Source organism: Polypterus senegalus, chromosome 6 (genome assembly GCF_016835505.1).
Source record: "Polypterus senegalus isolate Bchr_013 chromosome 6, ASM1683550v1, whole genome shotgun sequence".
NCBI classification, from domain to species: Eukaryota; Metazoa; Chordata; class Cladistia; order Polypteriformes; family Polypteridae; genus Polypterus; species Polypterus senegalus.
This window is the reverse complement of record NC_053159.1, coordinates 76356165-76382976: the sequence shown is the minus strand read 5'-3', so window position 1 is coordinate 76382976 and position 26812 is coordinate 76356165. Positions and strand designations below refer to the sequence as shown.

At 36.7% G+C, this 26812-nt stretch overlaps 1 protein-coding gene across 1 annotated transcript in view; it reads right to left on the bottom strand.

The window, feature by feature from the left end:
- Positions 1–8692: 8692 nt before the first annotated feature.
- LOC120530638 overlaps positions 8693–26812 on the bottom strand; it is a 28277-nt gene continuing 10157 nt past the window's right edge. Inside the window, exons 3-6 of the mRNA XM_039755061.1 lie at positions 24720–24861; positions 10018–10934; positions 9706–9847; positions 8693–9256 (exon numbers count right to left, since the gene is read on the bottom strand). Of these exons, the coding sequence (XP_039610995.1) occupies positions 8693–9256; positions 9706–9847; positions 10018–10934; positions 24720–24861 (1765 nt within the window). The remainder of the gene's footprint in view (positions 9257–9705; positions 9848–10017; positions 10935–24719; positions 24862–26812) is intronic.

Below are 26812 nucleotides of genomic sequence, written 5' to 3'. Positions count from 1 at the left end.
AAAATAAATAGCTGTCCAATCCAATGTACAGTACAGCAACAACAACATTTATTTCTATAGCACATTTTCATACAAACAGTAGCTCAAAGTGCTTTACATATTAAAGAACAGAAAAATGAAAGACACAATTATAAAACAAAATAAATCAACATTAACATCGAATAAGAGTAAGGTTCAATGGCCAGGGGGGACAGAAAAAACAAAAAAACTCCAGACGGCTGGAGAAAAAATAATGTACAGTATATTTCTCTTTCAAATTATCTCTAAATATATTGCCACTTTTTTAAAATACTGTAAATCCAGTTGTAATTTTGACAATTGGAATGGGAAAATGCTACAAATTCAAAAGACAACTCTGCAAAGTTCTGAAGCATAGGGTGCCATAGCATTACCTAACAAAGTTTTATTAAAGGAAGTGCAAATACGCTTACCTTGGTATGGAAGGCATCAGAAGGTAACAGAACTGCAGCTGCTTAGTTAGCGTTAAAGGTGAGCCTTCAAACTCCTCTTTATATATACACTGGACTTTGCTTTATTCTTCAGCCACAAATTACAAAAATTTACTAGCAATCCAGTAGTACATCACTCACTTAAAATATGGAATCAAATACAGAAAACGCAAACATTGTTCTGTGCTGCTCCATTACAGGATAATCAGATATTTCAGACATCTTTAACTTCCATAGTATTTGGTCATGGAAGCTGTTTAGTATCCAGACCTTAAAAGGTCTCAGTTAAATATGTTTTTTGCAACCTTTAACCAGTTGTTAGCCATGTAGAAGCTTCCTGTGACACAGACATTTTTATGTAAAAGTCAGAAGGAACTTTACCTCCCTTAGTCTTCCATCAATATCTACACTTGAATTCATTTTGGGAATGCGTCACACCAAGTGGAAATATTTACTTTTCTGCCAGACAGTGTTGAACTTAGAATTCCTCCTAAGGTGCAAATAACCTCATTTAGAGCAGGACAAAATGGAATAAGATTTTGCAAATAGTGTACTGTAATCTCTTATTCTACAGTGCTTGCATGTCAATGTATGTCTTTTAACCTGAAGAATCTGACAGAAAGAATTATACAACATTACAATAATATACAGGGCTGGGAAAAGTAGATTTACGGTTTGTTCATGTGGAAAAACACATGCAGGTTATGATTATTACAATAACTTTATTAATTCAGAAGACTATCACAATAGCATAGTGCACTTAGGTACAAACTTGTAAGTGTTCAAGTTGCTGGCCTTCATTATTGATCCATTCTTGTAGTATAGTTGCTACACTCAAGCACACTTTAGTAATAAGAAGAAGATAAATAATGCAAATAAACAATACAATAATAAATAAATAACAAAAATCAAGAATAAGCTGTTTCATGTACTCACAACTGTAAACCTACTTTTGTCCACCCCTGTATAATATTAAAGAATAAAAATATATCATATTTCACTCATTAAAAGTAGGAAAAAAGTCTCTTTAGAATTTTGCAAGCAATCATTAATGTCGTTTTATGACAGTCCAGTGTTATTTTAAAGAGAAAAATGAACAAATATTACAGATATGTAAGCTGGATGAAATGAAACTGTCATAAAGTATTATGTTAGACTCTGCCTTTTTCTGGCTTCTTAAATGATAGCGCTAGGGGAAAGATAGATCATTCTGTTGGCAGAAATATTATTTTTGTTATTTCATTTAATACTAAATCGAAGGTTTCTTCACAAATTATCATCTGTAATAAGACATGATGCATGTACTATGCTTCTCAATTGATAAAAATGTAACTTAAACCAGATTTTCATGCTAACAACATACACAAATATTTAGATGACCACATATTGTGTAGGAAATCGCATTATCTGATAAAAGTTAGATTTTAATCATCAACTTCATAATCACAAAACTTCTAACTTTCTTCCAGTTTTCACAATGTTCATAGAAGAACATTTTGTACAGTGGGGCTTACACACAGGATGAAATAATTTCTGGTGATACTAAAGCTCATTTGATTCTTTAATGCACTTTGAACATTCTGCACAGCAAAATGGATTCTTTCCACTGTAACTTTTCATGTGTCTTTTGAATGCACTTTCCTCATTAAACCTTCTTCCACACTTGTTACAACAAAATGGCTTCTCTCCAGTGGGAATTCTCTGGTGTTTCTAAAATTACTCTTCTGACTGAAAGTCTACCCAGATATTGTACAACAGTAAGACTTTTCTCTACTGTGAATTCTCTGATGTCTTCGATAATTACTCTTTTGAGTGACGTTCTTCCCACATTATAAGGTGGCTCTTAAAATTACTGTTATCAATGAACTTCTTTCCACATACTAAACAACTGTAAGGCCTGTCCCAAAGATGCCGTCTTTTGATCATGACAAGTTTTTCCTGACAATTATTTGCAGCAGATTCCATCTCAACCATAACCTGTACTTGCTGGATGTTTATCAGTAGAAGCTGATTTTGAGATTCTGGTGATTTATGTGGTACAATAACTTGAACGAATGATTTGGGAATTTTCAGCACCATTGGTTGCTTCCACTTCAATAATAAAGTAATACAAAATAAATAAATAGAAAGGGAGCTTAAAATAATATTATTCCAAATGTACAACACTCTGTTTAGTGCTACATTTAAGTGTAACTCAAAGCCAATTAATGCATTCAGGTGATAACACTGCCGCAATATATAAATACTACTTTCCTAAAAGGTCTTCAGTGTTTAGATCAATTTCTAAATGATACACACCTTTAGTAAGAACACATTTTACATGTAGTATTTGTTAAGCCTTGAAATCCATTGTGCTGCATTCAAGGATATCTCAAATCCCTATTTAAGCATTTAGGTGAAAACACTGATACGATATTTAAATATTAGTTTCCTAACAGGACTTCACTGTTAGATGATATTCTAATGATTCACAAGTTGCATCTCTGTTGTTAGTTATTAGCACTAACACATAAGTAACATGATAGTTATAATTGGATACTAACCCTCACCTATTCTGTTTCTCTTCTCGGTACTCAAATGTGGCACTTGGTGCCACGGCCCACCTGCCAAGTTGTTTTGCCTGCCTAAGGTAAAGTCATCCCTGATGGAGGATCGCAGGAATCGTGGGAAAGAGGGGTCCTTTCATTGGATTGGCTGTTTCAGCTGTGAAATGACCAAACAGGGGAGGCAGCGTGATGGCTGAGGTCTCCAGGACTCTAAACAAATCCAAATCACATTATGTGATGTCATCTACTGTTAAAGATTTTAGAAGTACGGAGCAGAGTTTATTTTTATACTGTATTGAGGATTTGTTCTGATCTGTATATTGTATTGTATTGACCCCCTTCTTTTTGACACCCACTGCACGCCCAGCCTACCTGGAAAGGGGTCTCTTTTTGAACTGCATTTCCCTACTATTTTTTTATAGTCACCAAGATCAAATGTTTCAACCCAAGAAAGCAGTCTGTGCAAGCACGTTACTGTTAAGCTTGAACAAGCACGCATTTCGAGAGATATGTTAAGGTTGCAATGACATCCATTGCACAGATAGTCACACAGTGAAAATATTCACTCGACAAACACCTGTAATGCAGGTGCACAGACAAGGTCCTCGGCCACTGGTGCCAGAAGGCTGTATGGTGATGATTTGTGCTGCCAGTACTACAGCTAGTGAGGCACTGACTCCTTCAGAGTCAGATTTACAAATATATGAACCCAAAAGAGTAGCTTATTCACTATTTAACTGGCAGCATGCACATTGACTACTGGTCATGTTTCAGATCTCATCAGCATTCTTTACACACAGATAGGTAAGGCACATATTTGGCTTAGAAAGAACGGCGAGAGATAGTGCATTTGCTCTGCCCCCTTCATGTGTTCTAAATTTGCCGTTGCAATTCCTTAAATTCATACTCATTCAATACAAATGCAAGTATAGAGTGGTGTACAAAAAGCATGGATTTCAATTTTAACCTTACTTGAAATATTTAGTTGTTTTTAAAAGCTTTTAATTCTGATGCTTTAATCAATTTTAATACAGACTGTTCAACAAAAGGATAACAAGAAAATCAAAGGAATATTTTATTTAAGGTCAAAATTTAGTTTTTAAAAAGTCCTCCTTATTTTCCTTTAGTTTTAGAAGTCTTCCATCTTGGCAGTCAGTCAGAACAAAAAATAAAAATAAACGGACCGCTGCAGTGCACTTGACTTTCTGATATTGATAACTTATTGGCACAGAGAGCCTCTGCGTAGAACAGCAGCAACAAGCACCCGTTGTGCTCACATGCGCCCCCTTCAGTGCGGTACTGTACCGTCTGCCTCTCCTTTTGCCTTTTCATTGCAGTTTTATGGCTGATCAAGCAAGACTAAATATGTCACACACATTCATTAAAGATATTAGTGAGACTGTGGAAAGTCAGGGTGCATAATAAACGTGTCTGCAAACATTATATTGGTGACATAAAGAGAGACAGCAACAGGCACGCGCCAATTGCATGCATCAACCCAGTGTGTGAGGGAGAACGCAGTCCGAGGTGAGGCGAGGCTCGTCAGTGCCGCATCTCATGTTTCTCCCCTGTATTTGAACAGGAAATGTGCCAATTCAGAGATTTTGACTATAAAAATGATCAAAATTATTTACAGAAAACAAATTTATAGCACAGACCAGTGGGCAAATTTATTTTATGTTATCATTATTAGTTTTTTTTTACTTTTCATAATGGCCCCTAACCACATGTCCCTGAAGTGCAGTCATGGTGCCAGTGAAGTGCTGGACTTCCACTAAGTACTCATCTGAGACTCTTTTCTTCTTCTCACACACTATATTTGCTTTTATTATAACCTACGGTATAATTATAGTATTTCCACATGTTACTTTCTCACTTTCTACCCGCAAACATCTGTGCAAAACTCGCCATCGTCAAACACACATGCTTACTGCTTCAACCCAACGAGCCAAATGTGCTCAACAAACAAACAACGGTCCTTTACAGAAGTTGCGCCACGTGACTACAGTAAGCCCAAGTTACGAGATCACCACATAGTGAAGACTGCAACGTAACTGAAGGGTCAGGGTGACCTACAAACAATCTCTCTGCATAACTGAACCGGACTGAACAAAAATGCTATTTTTTTTGTTTTCACTCAGTTTTCATTCTTGTTTTAGTTTGTTCACATATCACAAATTTTTATTTAGTTTTAGTTTCTCTCTTAATTTTAGTTCTCATTCTCGTTTTCGTTATGAAAATATCACTGGACTGGCCACGCAGGGCTTCCCTGTTGGTTTACTAGGGGGTGGCCATGGGGAACTGAAGGAAACTGACCGCCTTTGGCCAAGGGGTTCCGTCTGACCTGGAAGTCCTTCCTGGAGACAAAGGATTGACGAACGGAAATACTCACAAAGTAAGGCTAAAAGAGAGCCTTCCACTTTGTCAGGAGAGGAGCGGAGGAGAAAGAAGAGAAAGAATTGTATTGCTGCGGAGTGTTGTGCAGAAGAAAAGGAGAAGCAGCCTACTAAATGTACTTTGTTAAATAAAAAGCACTTGTTTTTAACCCAGTACTAATATCTGTGGAGTTGGGTTTGGGGCTTGATGGCACCCGCTAGTGTCCACAATTGTCTATAATTTAAAATGTCCCTCAGCTATCTGCCCCCTATCTGTGGCACCCCTGCAAGAGAACCACCTCTTTCAACCTTCACAAACATATGCAGTTTTTAATATCTGTTAAAAATTAGGAATTAATTTGCTTAGAGATCTTTATATAGACAACGTCTTTGCGTCCTATGAACAATTCCATTCCAAATTTAACATTCCAGCTACACATTTCTTTCACTATCTTCAAATCAGGAACTTTGTTAAACAGAACTTTCCAGATTTTCCTCATCTTGCACCCTCATCCACGCCGGAAAAAATATTGCTCAATTTTAAGGAATTAGACTCCATCTCTACAATATATAAAATCATTTTACAATCCCTTCCTTTCAAAGATCCAAGAGGACACTGGGAAAAAGATCTCTCAATTAATATATCAGAAAAGGAGTGGAAAGTAGCAATGCAGAGAGTTCGCTCGAGCTCCATATGCGCAAAGCATACAATTATACAACTCAAAATTATATATCGAGCACATCTGTCTCGACTAAAACTCTCCAAAATGTTTCCAGGGCATGATCCAACCTGCGAACGTTGCAACCAAGCCCCAGCCTCACTGGGTCACATGTTCTGGGCCTGCACCAAATTAACATTATTCTGGACAAAAATTTTAATTACCTCTCAGACAGCCTTGGACTCACAATCCCTCCTAACCCATTAACAGCTGTGTTTGGTGTTCTTCCAGAGGGGCTTAAAGTGGAGAAAGACAAACAAATTGTGATTGCATTCACTACACTGTTGGCACGTAGACTTATTCTGATAAACTGGAAGAACCCAAACTCTCCTCTTTTAAGTCAGTGGGACACCGATGTGTTATATTATTTGAAATTGGAAAAAATCAAATACTCAGTTAGAGGATCTGTACAGACTTTTTTCAAAACATGGCAGGATCTAATCAGTAATATTTTAAAATAAGCTCATAAAGCAGAGAGAATTTATTAATTTAGGTATGTTTACAAGCCATAAATCTTACACCGTTTGGCTTGCTCTCTCTCTCTCTCAGGGGTGGGGATTGATCAGTTCTTAACATAATTCTTTTTTTTGTAAAAAACTTGATTGCTATGTATGGATTGTAATAAAATTAATAAAAGAAAAAAAAAATAAAAATAAAAAAAAAATAAAATGTCCCTCAGCAGAGTTTAGCCTTTGGTACAAAATCCTGAAATCCTTCCCCATAAACACAAACCATTTTAAACAATTTTCAGTATCACTCAGAAACTTTCTATTGGAAATACCATAGATAACAAGATACAGTATTGGCTGCCACTGTTTTAGACATAAATAGACAATACAATATTGTTTGCAAATAACAAAGAAAAAACTTACAAATCAAATCAATATTTCTACATGTGCCACAAGCAATATGTGGAATAATAAACTTTCCAATTTTGTCAGTCTCATACTGAATTCCAATCTGAAATAATATTCATATAAACCATAAATTTAGTCCAAAACATTCCCAACCCCCGAGAGCTAATTGAAACTGAAATTTTGTCTTTTAGGTGGAATAAGAAGAAAGATGTTTATGATGCTTCTCTTATACATGTATTTAATTTCTTTTTTTGTAATAAAACATATTCCACTTTGGAATATGGTAATATTCATTCTGTAATTCTAACTAACAAAGCTGTATGTAATTCTTCCAAGACTCAATGATAAAACTCGTGAGTACAGTCAAACAATATTTTTTAAGTAAATTCCCCTTGATCATAACTCTTATCATTACTTTATAACAAAAATATTTATATATCCATGGTTTATAAAGTTCAGTATATTAGTTGTGTTACCTTCACCCAGGAAATCTCTTAAGACAATGGGCCTTGTTTATAGTGGCATCACTTAATTGGATACATCAAAGGTACTATCTAACCCTGAATAGGATTTATTTTTCCAGGGGCTAATATTAGTAGTTCACTGGAGCTCCTTACTCTTGAATATGGTAGATACTGTATATACTGTATTGCCTTGAGTAAAACATTTGTGCCGTAGATCGATTCTTGCATATCCTAGTGACTGACTATGGCATTGTTTTGAATTGAAACTGGTAATTAGTACGAATAATTGGAATTGTGGGTATAAATATAATTTCGCCATGTATGAAAATAACAGTTTGATCTGTAATCTTGTACCATTTCAAAGTTTTGGAAGGTTTAGATCAAAAGCAGTATACACTGAATCGTACTTATTACATGGAACATTTACAGGCTGGACATTTACATGGCACATGAAATGAATTGAATGTTTTATGCACTGTACAGAAAAGAACAATTGAAAAGAAATTATTTGGTCAACTATGTATGTATGTACTATGTTCTGTCCATGAGGGACCCCTTTACTGAACACAAGTGTTTAAACTTACCCAAGCATGCTGTCACTCCTGGCATGTGCTTGAGGTGCACTGGTACACTATACCAGCACTTAATTGTTTCTGCTTTGCAAACTGCAACGTAGTAGCACATCACCATCTGACCTTCAAGTGGACACCCCAGTTCTCTGCAATGTTGCATATATTTCGTTATTAAGGACCCCCGTCACTCACCAAATTGTTTGAAATATCTGTACTTGTTATAAGCGAATCAAGCAAATCATAGATAATGAGACAAGAGGCTGCCATATGAGAAAACTCACCTCTTTGACAAATGTAATCAACAAAAAGCTTTAAAGGGTGTGGACCATATTAGGTGTAATGCTCTTACAGTTTCACTGAACCTTGAGTGAATGACATGGAGGCCATGATACTTAAAATATGTTTTATCTAACGATAAATAAGAAAGAAGGAAGGAAGGATGAGCACAGGGAAAACACAAAAGTACTCAAACAAAGAACAAGGAAGCAAAAGCCTGCTGCCCCTGAATCCTTGTAGGGTGGCCTTTCCACTTGCCCCATTAAAAGTACCACACAAAAGTATATCAATGAATATAATTACTCAATTTAACTGAAACCTTGAAAGTTAATTCTGCTTAATATACAAATAGGTTACGGAGACAAGCATAGTATGCTTTTACATCAACTGATCGGCATTTTATCAAAAATAAACATTGCAAATTCATTTTCTGCTTAAGTGTCTGTGTCACCTGTCTTACAACAGTTCTTAGATACCATATAAATGACAAAGACCACAGAAAGAAAATTTTTACAGGCAAAGAAGATTGTCATTTGATTCTCCATCTTTCCCCATGCCAAGGCATACACTCGATAGATGAAAAATGGCCCATCCAGCATTCCCACTGTGACAATATTGCTCCACATTTCACTGGAGAAACAGGTCTGAAGGAATCCCTTTCTTGTTTTTCCTGGTTCCCTCCCTTCCTCAGTGGCAAGAACATCATACTGGTTTGTGGCCACAGATGTTGTCTGTGTAAGGACAATTGGGAACTGAAGAAAGGCCCACGAGAAAACAGAAAGTCCAAAAATGAGCACTCTGTACTTGATCTTGATATCTGGTTCCTTGAATGGTTCAAATAGCTCCAAGATGTCTGCTCCCATTCCAATGTACATCATTAGCAGCTGTGAAAGTTGGTCCTCAGACAGCTCTCCTGCAGGCATTAGCCAGCGGCCAAGCACTAGTATGAATAACATTGATTGTTCCAGTCCAGTTGTCCAAATTGTTGTGTCAAATTCCTATAACCAAGAAATACATGAACTGATTTAAACAAATGCTTATATGGACTTGCAAAAATGGACTGGTGCTTCTGGTAGGACTCGTTTACTAATATTCCAGATTCCTACATGCTTAAGTTAGAATTTTCATCTTATTATTCTGATATTTTTATGTACTCTTTTAAACAGATCTCAAACAGGGTTGCAGAGAGCTGAAACCTATTCTGAAAGCATTAAGTACAAGGCAAGTTTCCAGCATGAATAAGATGCCACTTGGGGCAATTTAGAGTCTCCAGTGCAATGAATATGAATGCCTTTGGGAGCAAAATTAAGTACCCACAATATAAACTCCACAAAGACAGGGACAGCTGGGAATCTTCTAGAAAGTCTTCTGAAGCTGCCAGGCAGGGTTGCCTATCGCCTTGACACCAAAAAGCAGATCTTGTCTTTAGCGTTTACATCCTATGTACCTTTGGTATAGACAGTCCGTGACGCTCTCTTCTGTGCGCTGACCCTAAAGAGTCACTTGGTACAAATTCCACCGTATTCAGCTCCAGAATCCAAACACAGGGAAGGACAGAACAGAGGTACAAAAAGACACTCGGGGAAAACCTGTGTGCAGAAATCAATAATACTGAGAGGAAATAATATTTCACATTATTTCCTCTCAATTTCATTAATTCTTCTGTATTGATTTTTGAAATAATTTTAATTCATTTTCAGATTTATAAAGCCTGCTCTTGAAGTTAACCCTGTGACTGTTGTTTTCAAATTGATCTCACCATTTCCATTCCCCTCTGCTTGTGTATCGGAGAGTGATGAAACTTTCTATGATGAGAAGACACACTCCAATTGCTAGTGCCCAATATACTTTGTCTCCTTTTACCCAGACCACACGCCACACCATCACCACTCCATGAATGAAGAACATCAGACGGCTTAGCTGTGCTTGGCAAAGGGTTTTATTGATGCATTGCAATTTCATCTGTCCATCATCAACTATAAAGAGTAACAAATATTTAGAAAGAAAAGAAAAAGATTTTACCAAAGGAAAATGGAATGCATTTTTACAAAAAAATAAATAATAATAACATTCAGAATTCTTACTTGTCAGCGGTGAGGCCTCTTGTTCATTTATCACGCGAATGACAGCAACAATTCTATAAACCTCAAATACAATTGAGATGAAGTGTTTTCCAATAAAGAAGATCATCATCTGACTCCTGACCTTCTCCTGAATTAATAGGTACATTCGGAAAACTAGAGAGGGTCCATCTTGCATCCCTATGATGATGAACAAGCTCCACATCTCACCAGACATGCACGATTTGAAGAATTTTCTGGCTCTGCTTACCACACTCTGTTTATCAGTCACATATGCAGAAGCATCTTCATCTGAATCACTGTCTTGAGGATCATTGGCTTGGGTAAGGGCCAAAGGAAACTGCATCAGGGACCAACTGAAAACAGTCAGGCCAATGATGCGTACATTTCGGCTTATCTCAACTCCCGACTCCTTAAAAGCATCAATCAGGTCCAGGATGTCAGCTCCCAGGCCACTGTCCATCAGGAGCAGCTGATACAGCTGCTCACTGGTCATCCCAGCTGAAGGCATCAGCCAGCGACCAATAACAAGCACCAGCATCATTGACTGTTCAATGCCTGCCACCCAGGCCTCCTCATTCAAGCTTTTAAGTTTCTAAAAACACAATAAAAATGTTTTTAAAAATATTTAAACTATTTCTAGACATTGTTTATAAGTAATTTGATATATGGCATATGATGCTGTCATTTCTAAATAAACAATTTGAAATTCTAGTAATAAGCATAAAGTGTAGGCATAACAGGCATGTAATTGGCCAGGAAGGGCGTAGAAAAAAAATCCAAGGCACATAGGATGTATGAGAAGGAATACAGAGCAAGACGTAGATATAATTATGGATGCTACCATAGTAAAGCTGACATTAAAACCACTTTTATAAAAAATTAACAATTTCTCTATACTGTATTTACAAAATTATCACAGAAACAGACATCAATAATAGTAGTATTAATATTTCTACTTGTACAGAGTGCAGTGAAATTCTTCACTTCAAATGCTAGACCAACATGCGACAAAACTTTAATTTCTAGTCTTCCTCACTAACATTTTGACTGTATAGTCTTCATCAGCTAAACATGAAGCCTCATACATACAGCATGCTAGTTTTATTTTTCTGTGCAGTACTGTACAATACCATTGATATCTTTCTTTTTTTAAAATTAACATTCAATCTTCAAATGTAGATTTTTTATGAATGTTTATTAAATAATATATTCTTAAATGTGCCCTAATGCAATTCATTTCCATTTTTTTTCAACATGTCACCACTTTATATGATTAAATTGTCAACATACTGTAAAAATATCCAAAATTAAATTTGCTGTAAATCCACCTTCTTTCATTTTAGCACAATTAATTTGAAAAAAATTTATTATTCAACCCATTTATGGCTAAAATGCAGTTTATTTTTTATTGTAAGCCTTACTAATAGGCTTTCACAATGATGAAAGTAAAAAATACAGTCATGGCCGAAATCATTGACACCCCTGGAATTTTCCCAGAAAATGCACCATTTCTCCCAGAAAATTGTTGCAATTACAAATGTTTTAGTATACACATGTTTATTTCCTTTATGTGCATTGGAACAACACAGAAAAACAGAGAAAAAAGCCAAATCTGACATCATGTCACACAGAAGTCCAAAAATGGACCGGTCAAAAGTATTGGCACCTTTTCAAAATTGTGGGTAAATTGTTTTATTTCAAGCATACGATGCTCATTTGAACTCACCTGTGGCAAGAAACAGGTGCTGGCAAAATAGCAATCACAGCTGAAGTCAGTTAAAATGGAGACAAGGTGACTCAACCTTTCTGTTGTGTGTCTGAGTGTGCCACACTAAGCATGGAGAACAGAAAGAAGAGCAGAGAATTGTCCGAGGACAAAAATTGTGGAAAAATATCAACAATCTCAAGGCTACAAGTCCATCTCCCGAGATCTTCATGCTCCTTTGTCTACTGTGCGCAACATAATCAAGAAGTTCACAACACATGGCACTGTAGCTAATCGACGTGGACATGGACGGAAGATAAAAGACTGCAACAAAGGATAGTCCAAATGGTGGATAAACAGCCCCAATCAACTTCAAAACATATTCAAGCTGTTCTGCAGACTCAGGGTGCAACAGTGTCAGCTCAAACTATCCATCGACATCTGAACGAAATGAAACGCTATGGCAGGAGAGCCAGGAGAACATAAACACAGAAACATAAAAAAGCCAGACTGGAGTTTGCCAAAATGTTCTTGAGGAAGCCAAAATCCGTCTGGGCGAATGTCTTGTGGACAGAGGAGACCAAGATAGAGCTTTTTGGTAAAGCCTCATCATTCTACTGTTTACAGAAAACGGAATGAGACCTACGAAGAAAAGAACACAGTACCTACAGTCAAACATGGTGGAGGTTCTAAGATGTTTTGGGGATGTTTGCTGCCTCTGGCACTGGATGCCTTGACTGTGTGAAAGGCATCATGAAATCTGAAGACTACCAAAAGATATTGGGGTGCAATGTAGGGCCCAGTGTCAGAAAGCTGGGTCTGTGTCAGAGGTCATGGGTGTTCCAGCAGGACAATGACCCCAAACATAACTCTAAAAGCACCCAGAAATGGTTGAAGACAAAGCGCTGGAGAGTTCTGAAGTGGCCAGCAATGAGTCCGGATCTAAATCTGATTGAACACTTATGGAGAGATCTCAAAATTGCTGTTGGGAGAAGGCGCCCTTCAAATCTGAGAGACCTTGAGCAGTTTGCAAAAGAAGAGTGGTCGGAAATTCCAGTCGAGAGGTGTAACAAGCTTGTTGATGGTTATAGGAAGCACTTGATTTCAGTTATTTTTTCCAAAGGGCGTGCAACCAAATAAAGTTGAGGGTGCCAATAATTTTGTCCAGCCTGGTTTTTGAGTTGTGTGAAATTGTCAGATTTGGCTTTTTTCTCTGTTTTTTTTGTGTTGTTCCACTGCACATAAAGAAAATAAAAGTGTATACCAAAACATTTGTAATTGCAACAATTTTCTGGGAGAAATGGTGCATTTTCTGGGAAAATTCCAGGGGTGTCAATGATTTCGGCCATGACTGTACATTTTAATCTAGTTTTCAGATTTAATGTAAAAAATACACTCTAACAAAACTTGTGTTATTCCATTTATAACATGGATACATTAAGGTTTTTCATAAAATGGTACTTGTATTTCTGGGCATTGTCCATTTTTCTCTCTATTATAAAAGGAAATCTTGAGACAAGACTATTTCCAAGAAATTTTTTTCAAGTCCTGCCCTCCTCACAAGCATTTTCAAACACGCCCCTGGGCCACACACCTCTTATTTGTGTGAATGCTTTTGTCAGACACAGTTCCTACTCTCTTAGCTCTTAAAAATTTTTACGTTTTCCTCACTTTAAGTTCCCAATAAAAGAAGTCTTATTATGGCCAAATCTTATTGAAGAATTTCATCCAGAACGGTTGTCAACAGATGAAACGAGTACATGGGCAATCCTAGCATCGAAAAACAATGAAGTCAGACGAATTAATGAGAAAATTGTTGATCGGTAACACAGCAAGTTGGTTAAATGCGTATCAACAGACTGTGCTGAAACAGTTGGTGATGATGATGCGCAAGATGAAAACATTAACTTACAATATCCTGTAAAAAAACAGCCGAATTACTGTTGAAAGAAGGATGTATCGTATATGACAATTAACAAATCACAGGGACAAACATTCAAAAATATTGGTTTATTTATTAGAGAGAAAGAAACGATATTCACTCATGGGCAGTTATATGTTGCGTTGTCACAATGTAAGTCCAAACACAGAACCAAAATTCAATGCAATATTGACAAAAAGTTAATTCCAAATATTGTTTTTACTGAAATTTTAAAAGTTTAAAAAGTATTTGCGTGTTAATTTCAAAACCAAACAGAACAAAAATGTATAACACAATGAATACCACTAAAGCAACATGAAACATAATTTTCTTTCAATTTGTTATGTTTTACTACGGTCAATTACTCGCTGTAATGTAAAATAGTTAGTTCTATTATGCATATGTAACAATTCCCATTAAAATAACAATCAGTTTAAATTGTACATCTGCTTCACAATATGCGAGCAGCAGATCCGCAAAGTGGAGGTTGGCAAGCGAAGCGAGCGGGGGGCAGAGCCCCCTAGTTATTTCAAAACATTGCAGTACATTTTACTGCATACTCCTCTGAATTGCACATAAGACAAGTAGTTTAAACAGAAATGTGTAGATGCGAAGCATAGACTCAAAGAGAATAGCAGCTATTTGAAATGGACAAGAAGATTTCAAAAGATGACAAGAACCTATGATGTTAGTACTAATTTATCTGTGGCTACTGGTTCTGCCAGTATGCCACTCCAGTCAGCTGTCATTCACCTTCAACCTATCAGCCTCTGAATTAGCTTATGACATCAGGGAAGGACTTAACAGACAATACCAGAAACCTCAGCAATCAAATTTACCGAGTCCTCCCCTTTACTGCTTCGAAGTACCATACAGCCTACACTCCAAGCTGGACTATCCCCAAGAGTAGGACAAAGTGGGTATTGCTCATTCTGCTAGGATTTCATGACACACCAGACCTATTAAGAAAGCACATTTAACAGGGATGCAGGCATCCAGCTGCACACCCTCACTTGCATTCCAAACTAAGAGACTAAACTCCAGCACATACCAGGATCTGCCTGGATTTCATCTGATTACAAAGGTGTACATCAGAAGTGACCTGACATCTCATCAGAGGCCTCTTCTGCAGATCACTTGAGCTAGAAGGCACAAAATGGATTAAAGCAAGGACAAAGACCTTCAAAGGATGACAACTAAGATGAACAGAAAAGCATACCTATTAGAAGATACTGAATTTGTAATTGAGAGTAACTTTAATCTAGTTTGGAGAAGGTTCAGCCTTCTTTAAAAACTTTTTGGATCATCCTAAAGAAATTCTCTCAGGGGTATTCATGGGACATTCACTGAACTCCCTGGGGAGGGGGAACTCTGAAAACATCGGATTCCTGATCTTTGAACCTAAAAGCTATAAGCTCCTCTTACTTGCTTAGACAAATTCATATCTTTGTGGAACAAAAGCTGACACCCAGTCTGTCAAGTCAAAGGTGTGTGCCAATAGTTTGACAAGGCTGAGAGGCCATGACTTCAAGATGAGAACTGCAACATCTAAACTCTTGGGCCAGAATGAGTAATGCTTTTACCCCAAAAGAAAACAGAAGGGAAACTGAAGAAACTGCAGCATAGCAAAGACAAGGATCATGTAGCAAAGAGAAAAATTGCATTCCAACTCATGAGAATTTTCTACTTGAACCTGGAGAAACAACAAAGCAAACAACTCCACATGACATCGGACATCATTCATAAAGACTCTTATCATAAACTGTGCCAAGATAAAGTAGAACTCTAAATATCAGTGAACAGCCAGCCTATATGTTATATGTTTGTCTGTCTAATGTCTGTGACCAGTCTTGTACTGTATGTCAATATATATACAGTATATATGCATTTATATAACTTCTATAATCCTTGTGTTTATCCATAGATTATATATATTATTCTGCTTCTTAAAATGAGTGTGCTTCAGATACCTTGATATAATTCTTAAGGCCAGGAACGTGCTTCCTACAACAGAGAAAGGTAAGTAAAGTAGGAGCCTTGCCGAATTATTTGATTAATTACTGGTATCACCAAAGGCAAAACTGATAATTAATTAACCAAGTTAAAATTTCTTTTTCAAGTCCCACATTATAATAGCTTCCCCCTATTGACCGAGTTATTGATTATTATTAATCATCAAAAATCCTATCCCAATTATCCTCCAATTTTCATGAAAATATGTATTAGCCTTTTTGAGTAATGTTATAACACACATATAAACAGAGAGCAAGCCAGTTTTATTGTGTAGATCTTTCGATAGGTGACACCAACTTTTTATGATATCTGACTCAGCTGTTAATGCAGTAATAACGTCCAAATTTCCTGGTTAAAAGACAAGTGTGCTCTGCGACACTCTTACTCTGTTGATGGATCACAGTGTATGAATTAAAGCCACGTGCTCCTATTAAATAACAGAAAAGGATGAAAACTCATATTACTGGAAGAAAACATATTTAAAAAGTAATGATGATGATAATAAATGCAGTATTCTTAATGTGATAGATGAGATAATGATACTGGAAAAGGACACCAGCATTTTCTTTAAAATATTCCAATCTACTATATATTTTAATGAATACTCACTGTGCTACAAAATCCATTAAGGACTAACTTGTTCAAAGAGAATCATTATGTAAAATTGAACAGTTCTCGAATGATTTGAGAAGGTTATGAAGAAAAGTCCCTTCTAAACTGTTTCATGAAAAAAGAAAAGAAGTTGGCTAACAGCTTTAAACTACTTATTACAAAAATGGCCAGGACTGCAGGTTCATGGCAGTCAGGAACTTTTTGGATGCTTAGAATTAACATGGGAATGTCTGCTCCATGCTGATTGTGATTCTGATGTTCAGAATCAAAGCATTGCAAATATATGCTATGCAATGTAGGCATTGGCATTTGGAATGAACACATTGCTTGCAGAACTCAAGTGCATTTGCCCTAAGACAAAAAAAAAACCTGAAGATGCAATAATACAGTGCATCCAGAAAGTATTCACAGCGCATCACTTTTTCCACATTTTGTCATGTTACAGCCTTATTCCAAAATGGATTAAATAAATTTTTTTCCTCAGAATTCTACACACAACACACCATGTTGACAACGTGAAAAAAGTTTACTTCAGGTTTTTGCAAATTTATTAAAAATAAAACAACTGAGAAATCACATGTACATAAGTATTCACAGCTGTTGCTCAATACTTTGTCGATGCACCTTTGGCAGCAATTCCAGCCTCAAGTCTTTTTGAATATGATGCCACAAGCTTGGCACACCTATCCTTGGCCAGTTTCGTCCATTCCTCTTTGCAGCACCTCTCAAGCTCCATCAGGTTGGATGGGAAGCATCGGTGCACAGCCATTTTAAGATCTCTCCAGAGATGTTCAATCAGGTTCAAGTTTGGGATCTGGCTGGGCCACTCAAGGACATTCACAGAGTTGTCCTGAAGCCACTCCTTTGATATCTTGGCTGTGTGCTTAGCGTTGTTGTCCTGCTGAATGATGAACCGTCGACCCAGTCTGAGGTCAAGAGCGCTCTGGAGAAGGTTTTCATCCAGGATGTCTGGTGGTTTCAAACTTCTTCCACTTACAGATGATGGAGGCCACTGTGCTCATTCGGACCTTCAAAGCAGCAGAAATGTTTCTGTAACCTTCCCCAGATTTGTGCCTCGAGACAATCCTGTCTCGGAGGTCTACAGACACTTCCTTTGACTTCATGCTTGGATTGTGCTCTGACATGAACTGTCAACTGTGGGACCTTATATAGACAGGTGTGTGCCTTTCCAAATCATGTCCAATCAACTGAATTTAGCACAGGTGGACTCCAATTAAGCTGCAGAAACATCTCAAGGATGATCAGGGGAAACAGGATGCACCTGAGCTCAATTTTCAGCTTCATGGCAAAGGCTGTGAATACTTATGTACATGTGCTTTCTCAATTTTTTTATTTTTAATAAATTTGCAAAAACCTCAAGTATACTTTTTTCATGTTGTCATTATGGGGTGTTGTGTGTACAATTCTGAGGAAAAAAATTAATTTAATCCATTTTGGAATAAGTCTGTAACATAACAAAATGTGGAAAAAGTGATGCGCTGTGAATACTTTCCAGATGCACTGTAACCATTCAAAAATATTAACTGTTTCAATAGACAACAAGCTCAACAAAAGAAAACAGCACAAAGTGTAGCAGAAGAGAATAGGTAGAAACTGACTAATGCCACAGGGAAAAACTTGTTGTGCAGCAAAAACACTGAGCAGTTCCCAGGTGCTGTCATGAGGCTATAATGTCACTTCTGCCGAGTTTGCCCTTATCAAAATGTCTACTTGCACAATACAACTGCTCAGTGTCATTCAAAGGACTGGCCTGTGCATTACTGCTAGGAAGGATTTGTATTTTACATATTCAGTCTCTAATGAGCTTGGCGCTGCCGTAATTCACACACGAGTGCAGTCTATTACATTCGGGTAGGCTAAATAATATCATCAAGTGTCACTGTTTTAGATAATTCTATTTTACAGGAATTCACATTTTATGTAATGTTATCCAAAACATCTGTTTGAAAATCATCATTACAAATACAAGCAGGACTTGATTCCTATATCGAGTGTTTTTATTTTATTGACATATCGTCAAATAGAAAACAATTTTTAATATGTCACTACTATTATAAAATAATAAAGATGTCAAGTCCATTTAATTATTGATGTGTTCAACTGAATCTAAATATATGCCAGTCTGTATTATTTTTACAATGTACATACAAATACTGTCATGACTCATGACTTATATCAAAAAATGACAAACAGCATTCTTTCATTTATTATTTAGTTAGTGGTTTATAAACTGATCATAATAATATGCAAGGACAGCAGCATACCAGGGTTGACCCTAGAAGGTCTACATGTGTGGCATTTTTTCTCAAGTATTACATTATTATAAACATCTTTACGCTAATTTAGTGTAAGAGGTTTACTGACTTAGAATTGTTACAATTATAACTGATGATTGTAGCAATACAAACCCTTTTAAGACTATTTTATTTTATTACTATAACTTTTCCTTTTGTCTCTTGCTGACAAAAAGATCAATGGAGATGAATGGCACAATAATTAAAATGTGATATATTAGTTCTTGTCATTTTTCAAAAAATAGTGTAACTTTTAATGCTTTACCACTTTGCAACAAATACCAGATCAATTTAAACATTAGGGTAACCAAGAATGAAGCAGCATTAAATATGCTACAAAATTTTGTCACTGACAAAAAAAAGGTGGTAAAGAATGTCATTATTTAAATGTAATTTATTTTCAATTGCTATTTCAGGCTTTACCATTTTAAAACGAACATTTAAGATGAATTTAAACGAGAATTCACCAATATACACAGAGGCGGTGTGTGCGTGCTGTTGTTCAGTAGATGATAGTGTAGGAGTCGGTGTAAGGTTGAAAGAACTGGCAGCAATGTTAGTGAAAATGTGAATAGCCAAACATGCATTTGAGTCACACCCATCAAAAGGAGGTGAAAAGGGCGGTCGTTGAGATCGCTGATAAAGAAAAGACATAGGAAAGGCAGATTTCAGCATCAAAACACCATAATCAACAAATTTGTCAAATGACACCAAACGACATCCAACTTCTGACTGAACATCTAAAAAATTAACTAACCAAAGTTAACATTATTGTTTGATTGGAATTACAAACACACCATGCTAGAATATAGCCACACATTTTAACACATAGAATATACATAGAGGACAATGTTTATCTAAACTGTATTTGCTGTTGTTATGCCATAAATGCAATAGTCAAAACAACAGAAAAGTATCATAGCAGAGAGAAGCACTTCTTAAACAAATGGAGCCCAGTAGCTGCAGTGCTCTACGTGAGTGTGCCTGTTTGTCTTCTCTGTTGCGGTGCTCATTACAATATACAAATTAATCATTAAGCTTCAGCTACCTTCTGCTACTGAGATCCTGAATTGAAAATAGCAATTTTAGTGTTTTATTTTTTCTCAGCATTAGGCCTAACTATTTTGCTCATTTTCTTTCGCTCTCTCCCTGCAGCCTTGGCAGTTTGAAGTGCACAGACTAGAGGAGTTAGGAGCAGGTGTTTTAAGAAGCCTCACGAGTGTAGCCTTTACATTGGCATATTTCACTGCTTTTCACTTCAAACCTTGTAACTAGTTGTCCACACATGTGTATTCTCGTTTGAGAATTATGGCTGAAACTGGGAAACTAAATCTTTTGTTCAGTTTATTTTGCTCTTTCCCTGAAACCCCGGCCATTTAAAGTACACAGACTAGAAGAAATCAGGGTAGGTTTTCAGGAATAATCCCTGTGGGTAGTCTTTTCAGTACAGTATTTCACTGTTATTCACTACAAATTTTCTTTAACAAGGTATCCCCAGACATGTATCCTTATTCAAGCACCATCTGACCTCATAAGACTACAGTAGTTGTAACCCAGATATCCTCACCAAAATGTTTCAAGTCTCCCATTTGAAGCACTCACATATTTAATTTTTTTCTGATGTGTATGGAGTCCACCACATACTTTCAATCCTTTTTATTTCAAAATAAAGTCCTTTATATATGATTATATATGTAACTAGCTGTTCTACTTGGTTTCACCCAGGAGAGTGATCAAATGTAATTAAATGTGTAATATAAATAAAAAGCTGATACGACACTTAAGACCTCCTGATCGTGGCAGAAAGTCATGCATTTTTTACTATTACCTAGAATCTCGTGCTTTTGAGCTTATTAAGCCCTTGTGAAATTTTACTGTAAAATAAAGTGTTTGATTAACAGAAATATAAGTAATTTTGCAACAAACAACAATTCATAGAACAATAATAATAATCTCAATAGTTTCAATAATAATATTGAAGTGTTATAGAGTATGTAAAATGAACCACAGTAGTAACATACAATTTGATAACTGAGAGACAAATGACACATTCAGCGGCACATACCTTCTTCCTCCTTCCTGAGCAGCACTCCTCGCGGACCCCCTCTCACCCTCACCATCTCAAGACTTTAATTACTCCAGCTCAAGCAAGGATCCCATCACAAATGGGTCATTTTCTTACTTATTATTTGCCCTCAACAAAAACTGAATAAGACTTTTTTTTTTGTTCTTCATATAATGAGTATTTAGTAAAAAGGGAACAGATTTTTTTATACAATCAACAGTTAAAGAGTTATTGAGTAGCCAACATGCTCAATCTCTTAATCTCATAAAAATCTCAGTTTTTCAAACACGCTCAAATATTAAAAAATTCTTAATAATTACTTTTGTCAACATAGACACCTAACATTTGCATTGTATTGTTACTCATGCATTTCTAATTCTTTTGTAGTTGAAGTCATGTTGTGTTCTGGAGATACAGAGTTTAAAAGCATCTCTTAATAAGGTTATCTCAGTTTTTATTTTTTAATAGACTAAGGGGCTCTGCCCCCTGCTTGCTTCACTCGCCAACCCCCAGGCGGGCGCTACGAGCTAGCCACTTCACAGATCTGTTGCTTGTATAGGGGGAAGCGGATGTACAATTTAAACAGATTTTTGTTTTAATGGGAATTGGTACATATGCATAATAGAACTAACTATTTTACAGTAAAGCGAGTAATTAACCATAGAAAAAAATAGTATAATGTAATAAATTGAAAGAAAATTATGTTTCATATTGTGTTAGAAGTATTCATTGCATTATACGTTTTCATTCTGTTTGGCTTTGAAATTAACATACAAATACTTTTTAAACCTCCACTTTTACTGTAAAACTTCAGTAAAAACAATATTTGGAATTAACTTTTCGTCAATATGGACTTACATTGTGACAATGCAATATATAACTGCCTCAAGTGAATATCGTTTTTTTCTGTTTGTCCCTGTAATTTGTTAATTGTCATAGCAAAAGCTAATCTAATGGGAAACTTTAAATGTTTTAATACGAATGGAATATCAAGATCTCCTTTGGTGTCTAATGTTATCTGCAGAAGATGTACTACATTACCTTTCTTGTCGCCTGTTAAAATATTTCATGTCAGAATTGTTCGATCAAAATAAAATTCATCTTGTCCTATTGCACAGCCCATCACTCATACATAAATAACGCAATAACATTACAATACATTCTTCTTTCAACAGTAATTTGGTCGATGGAAGACCAGATGGTGTTAACGGTTGTAGATATTCTACGGGATATTTGAAGTTGATGTTTTCATCTTCCGCACCCTCACCACCAACTGTCTCAGCATAGTTTATTTGCACTCTGTGATGGAAGGCCGGCAGCTCATCCCGGCCGACACATCCAAGACGCTAGATGGTGTCTTCCCTGCAGCATGGAGGTGCCCCGGATTCCTGCAGGGCCCCATGGGAGATGGAGTTCGGCTTCACAGCCCTGCTGGGTGCCATGGGTGCCATCGTGGGATGCTGCAGGGAGACGCGGGGATTTTTATTTTCCCGGTAGCCCGGAAGAACTCCCAAGTCACGAGGACGAAGAAACAGAAGTACTTCCAGGCTGAAGAAAAATATAAGTCTTTATCTGACCCGGAAGTGCTAATCACATGGACAGAAAGACAGGAGCACTTCCAGATCAAGCACTATTTAAAGGACTGGTGCAGACCCAGCAAGCTGAGCCAGAGTTGGGTGGGTAGAGTGACAGAGCTGCTGGGAGGACAGGAGGACTGATTTATTGTTATTGTATTTGACAATTGATTTATTGTTTATGGTGGTGCTAGTGGTGTCTACCGTGGCACAATATCAAAAAAGAAGAAATTATATAAAATTATTTCTGGTACTTTTACCTGGTGTCTGGACGTTTGTCTGTGGGGTTTAGAGGAGTGACAGCGTCCTCTAGTGTCACAACACATTTAACCAATTCGCCGTGTAACTGATCAACAATTTTTGCGTTATTTCATTTGACTTCATTGATTCTCGGTGCTAGGAGTGCCCTGTACTAATTTCTTCTGTTGATAACAGTTCAGGATGAAATTCTTCAATAAGATTTGGACATAATACGTCTTCTTTTATTGGGAACTTAAAGTGAGGAAAACGTAAAAATTTATAAAAGCTGAGAGCGCAGGAACTATGTCTGACAAAAGCATTTACACGAATGACATGTGACAGGATCATGGGCATGGGCCATTAACCTGAAATGGTTGAGAGGAGGGCGGGACTTAAAAAAAATCTCTTGGCAAAAGTCTCGTCTGAAGATTTTCTTTTATAATAGAGAGATGTTTAAGTGTAGAAAAGTGAAAAATGTATTAGCCTGTATTCTAAGTTAGACTATACTGGAAATAACTTTAAAGTTTTGTAGAAATATGTGTGGTGGGGTTTATGTCATGCTCTAACAACCATAGATAGAGATCTAGATAGATAAAGATATAGATAGAGAAGGGCACAATAGTGGCATTCCTGCACGCATAGAATAATAGCCAAGGGATTCAGAAGAATACATTTGCCATTTTGATAGCTAATATTCAAGCAAGGGATAAATATAGTGAAAGTGGCCAAACTACAAAGGATAAGGCAAAGATAAAATAACACATACTGTAACCCTGGGTCTTCCCATATAGGTGGATGACAATATCTATATGTTGGGATACTCACCTATTTCCTCATATCCAAGCAGTAATGTGCCTGCTGCTCAACATTCATTTAGTCACTGAAAAAGCAGAATCCCTTTTTAACCTCCTTAGCGTTAGATCTAAGTATAATCTTGGACTATAAAAACAGTGCTAAAAGCATTAGTCCCAAGCGTCACTCAGGCAACTGCATAGACGAGTCTTGTGTAAGCATTAGACACAAGGATTACTCGGGCTGTAAAAGTGGCAATATCATTAGTATTGAGAATTGCTCAGGAAACAATACAGGCGTGTCTTGTGTAAGTTACAGGCCCGGGTGTTACCTAGGCAACGGTGCAGACACGTCTTCTCCTAAACCCACCTGGAATTGTTAAAGAAACATTTTTTAGCAGGTGTTGCATGCTCGTGTCATTGATACAAGCAGTGTTGACAAAATGTATCTGTCTTCAGGCAATGAGATTGAAACAGGCAGTGAATTCAAAAGTGATTCTGATGAATCCGAAAGTGACACTTGTGTCAATCACACATGTGCAATGTGCTGTTCAAAAGCTGATCAGTCTGGAAATAAAATCTGCAAGGAATCACGCTACTGTTGTCATGACTGTGATGCTGGACTGTGTATTTCTCCGTGCTTCAAGAGATACCACACAGACGACACATTTTGAAAGTATATATGGTATGAGCATTATTATTAATACTACTATTATTATTATTTGTATCATTATTATATTTTCTACATTTCTGACGTTATACTTTTATGGTTTTTTTACATTTTACAGTAGAAAGCACAGATTTAATAAATTTGTAATTTTTCAAGCCAAAAAATGCAATGCTTTATACATGTTTATTTGAGAAAAAATGTAATACTAAGGAGGTTAAACATTTACTCTTTTGTAAATTGAGGAAAATGTGACAAGTTACCACACATTCATGGAACCAGTTCCAATATACTGTATAATCTAAACAAATTAAATGATAAAAAATAACTTTTTTTTGCACTTTTTTAACTGCATAGTAAGAAAAAAAAAATTGGGATGGAGCTTATGTCTCCTGTTTTTAGTCAGCATCTGAATGGGTGAAATGCCTGCTCAATAAAGTCCAATTGGATGAATGATATTTGCAATTTGCCTACCTGCAATGGAAACAGACCATGATGTTCTGCATGACCTTTAGAACTGTTGCAGATATGCGGTTCTTCTGTTACTAGGCCAAGTTCCAAAATCCATATGCATGATATAATGGTGCATAAGTATAAGAAGATCATTGGAGAAAACCTGTGTACAAAAATAAAACAGCACTTTAGAAATCTTCTTGATAGTTTGGATTCATCCACTTGAAAGCCTAATGATTCTAATATGATTTTTAAAAATTCCAAGTCACCCCAAAAACAATAATTTTTATTAACTTATTTTAAAGACAAGATTTAATGGAACATATCCTGAAGTGGTTTCCTATTTAAATACCCCAGAGCATTTCAGAAATTTCAGATAAAACACAATGTTCCTGGATCATTAGATTGAGGTGGATAATATGTGCCAAAAGCAATAAAAAAAATCACATAACTAAAAAATATCAAGAAAACATGAGTCAGCTTTTAATTTATCAAATGGAAAGGACCACCCAGAACGGGATGACAGACCATTACTAACAACCACTCACACCTAATGACTGATTTCCACCACAGTGAATGCTGACACCTCTCTAGCAGACAAGCTCAATAACTTCTATGCAGGCTTTGATGGGAATGCTAATATCAACCAGCGGTACAACACACCTGTGGCGGGAGACCACTTAATGAGGAAAGAGCACTAACATTGTCAGAGCACAGTTTACAGGAGAGCTTTCATAAAAGTGAACACTAGGAAGCAAAAGATCATAACGGCATTCTAGGATGTGCTTTAAAAATCTGTGCTGATCGGCTTGCACCAGGGTTCACAGTAATATTTAATCTCTCCTTATCACAGTCTGTCATACCAACATTCTTTAAAATATCCACTATTATCCCTCTACCTAAGTAAGTAAGTTCAATCTTTCTGAATTACACTAACACCTATAGCAATGGAGTGTTTTAAGTGGCTATGACATATCCTCTCTTCTGGAAAAAACACTGGACCCACTGCAGTTTGCATATTGCTCCAGTAAATCCATAGAGGATGCCATCATCTTGATCCTATAAAAAGTACTGGCCCGCCTGGAAAACAAGAGACGGAATTGTGTGTGAATTCTATTTACAGACTACAGTTCTGCGTTTAACACAATAAGCTTCTCTAAGCTCATCAACAAACTCAGGAGCCTGTGTCTGAACACGTCATTATTGTCAGGCATACCCCAGGTAGTTCAAGTGGGTGGCCACACAGGTCCTCCACAGGGATACAGTATGTTCTGATTCCTCAGCTGTACTCCCTCTATACATACGACCATATGGCTGTACATGACTAATATCATCATCAAGTTTGCGGGTGACACAACTGTGGTAGGCCTGATATCTAATAATAATGTGCAGGTCTACCTGAAAGAAGTGGAGAGTACATCACAATGGTGTCAGAACAACAGTCTTCTCCTGATAGTCAGCAAGACAAAGATGCTAATTGTGGACTTTGGAAGAGGCACAACCACCCCCTCGGTATTAACAGCACTCAAGTAGAGAGGGTGGACAGTTTCAGATACTGTGATGTCCATATCACAAAGGACTCCAGCAAGTCTAAATATATCAACACTTTGGTGAGGAATGCAGGACAATATTTCTACCCATCTCAGAGGCCTCAGAGATTTCAGGCTGCCTTCCCAACTGCAATTACATATCTACTATTGAAAGAATCCTGACAGGAAGTGTTACTGTTTGGTTTGGGAACAGCATGCAGCAGGAGCGCAAAGCTCAGCAGAAAATTGCGGGGTCAGCTGAACACATCATTGGGCATGAACTCTCTAATTTCAGGACATCTACACCAAGCGATGTAGTTGGAGTGGCGAAAATAAGATTAACAGTAATTTGAGCCATGCAAAGTTTTCTGTGCTGCGGTCATGTAAATGATAGCACAGCCTGAAGACTAGTTCAGAGACTGCTTTTTTCCACAGTCCATCTATAATGAATAAGTAATGTTTCCAGAACTATATGATGCCCTATTGTTAACTCTCTTACATAATGTATTATATTTTATAGTCCTATTAAAGATTTTGTTGTTATTTATAAAGTCATTTATTATTTCTACTGTCCTTTTATATTCT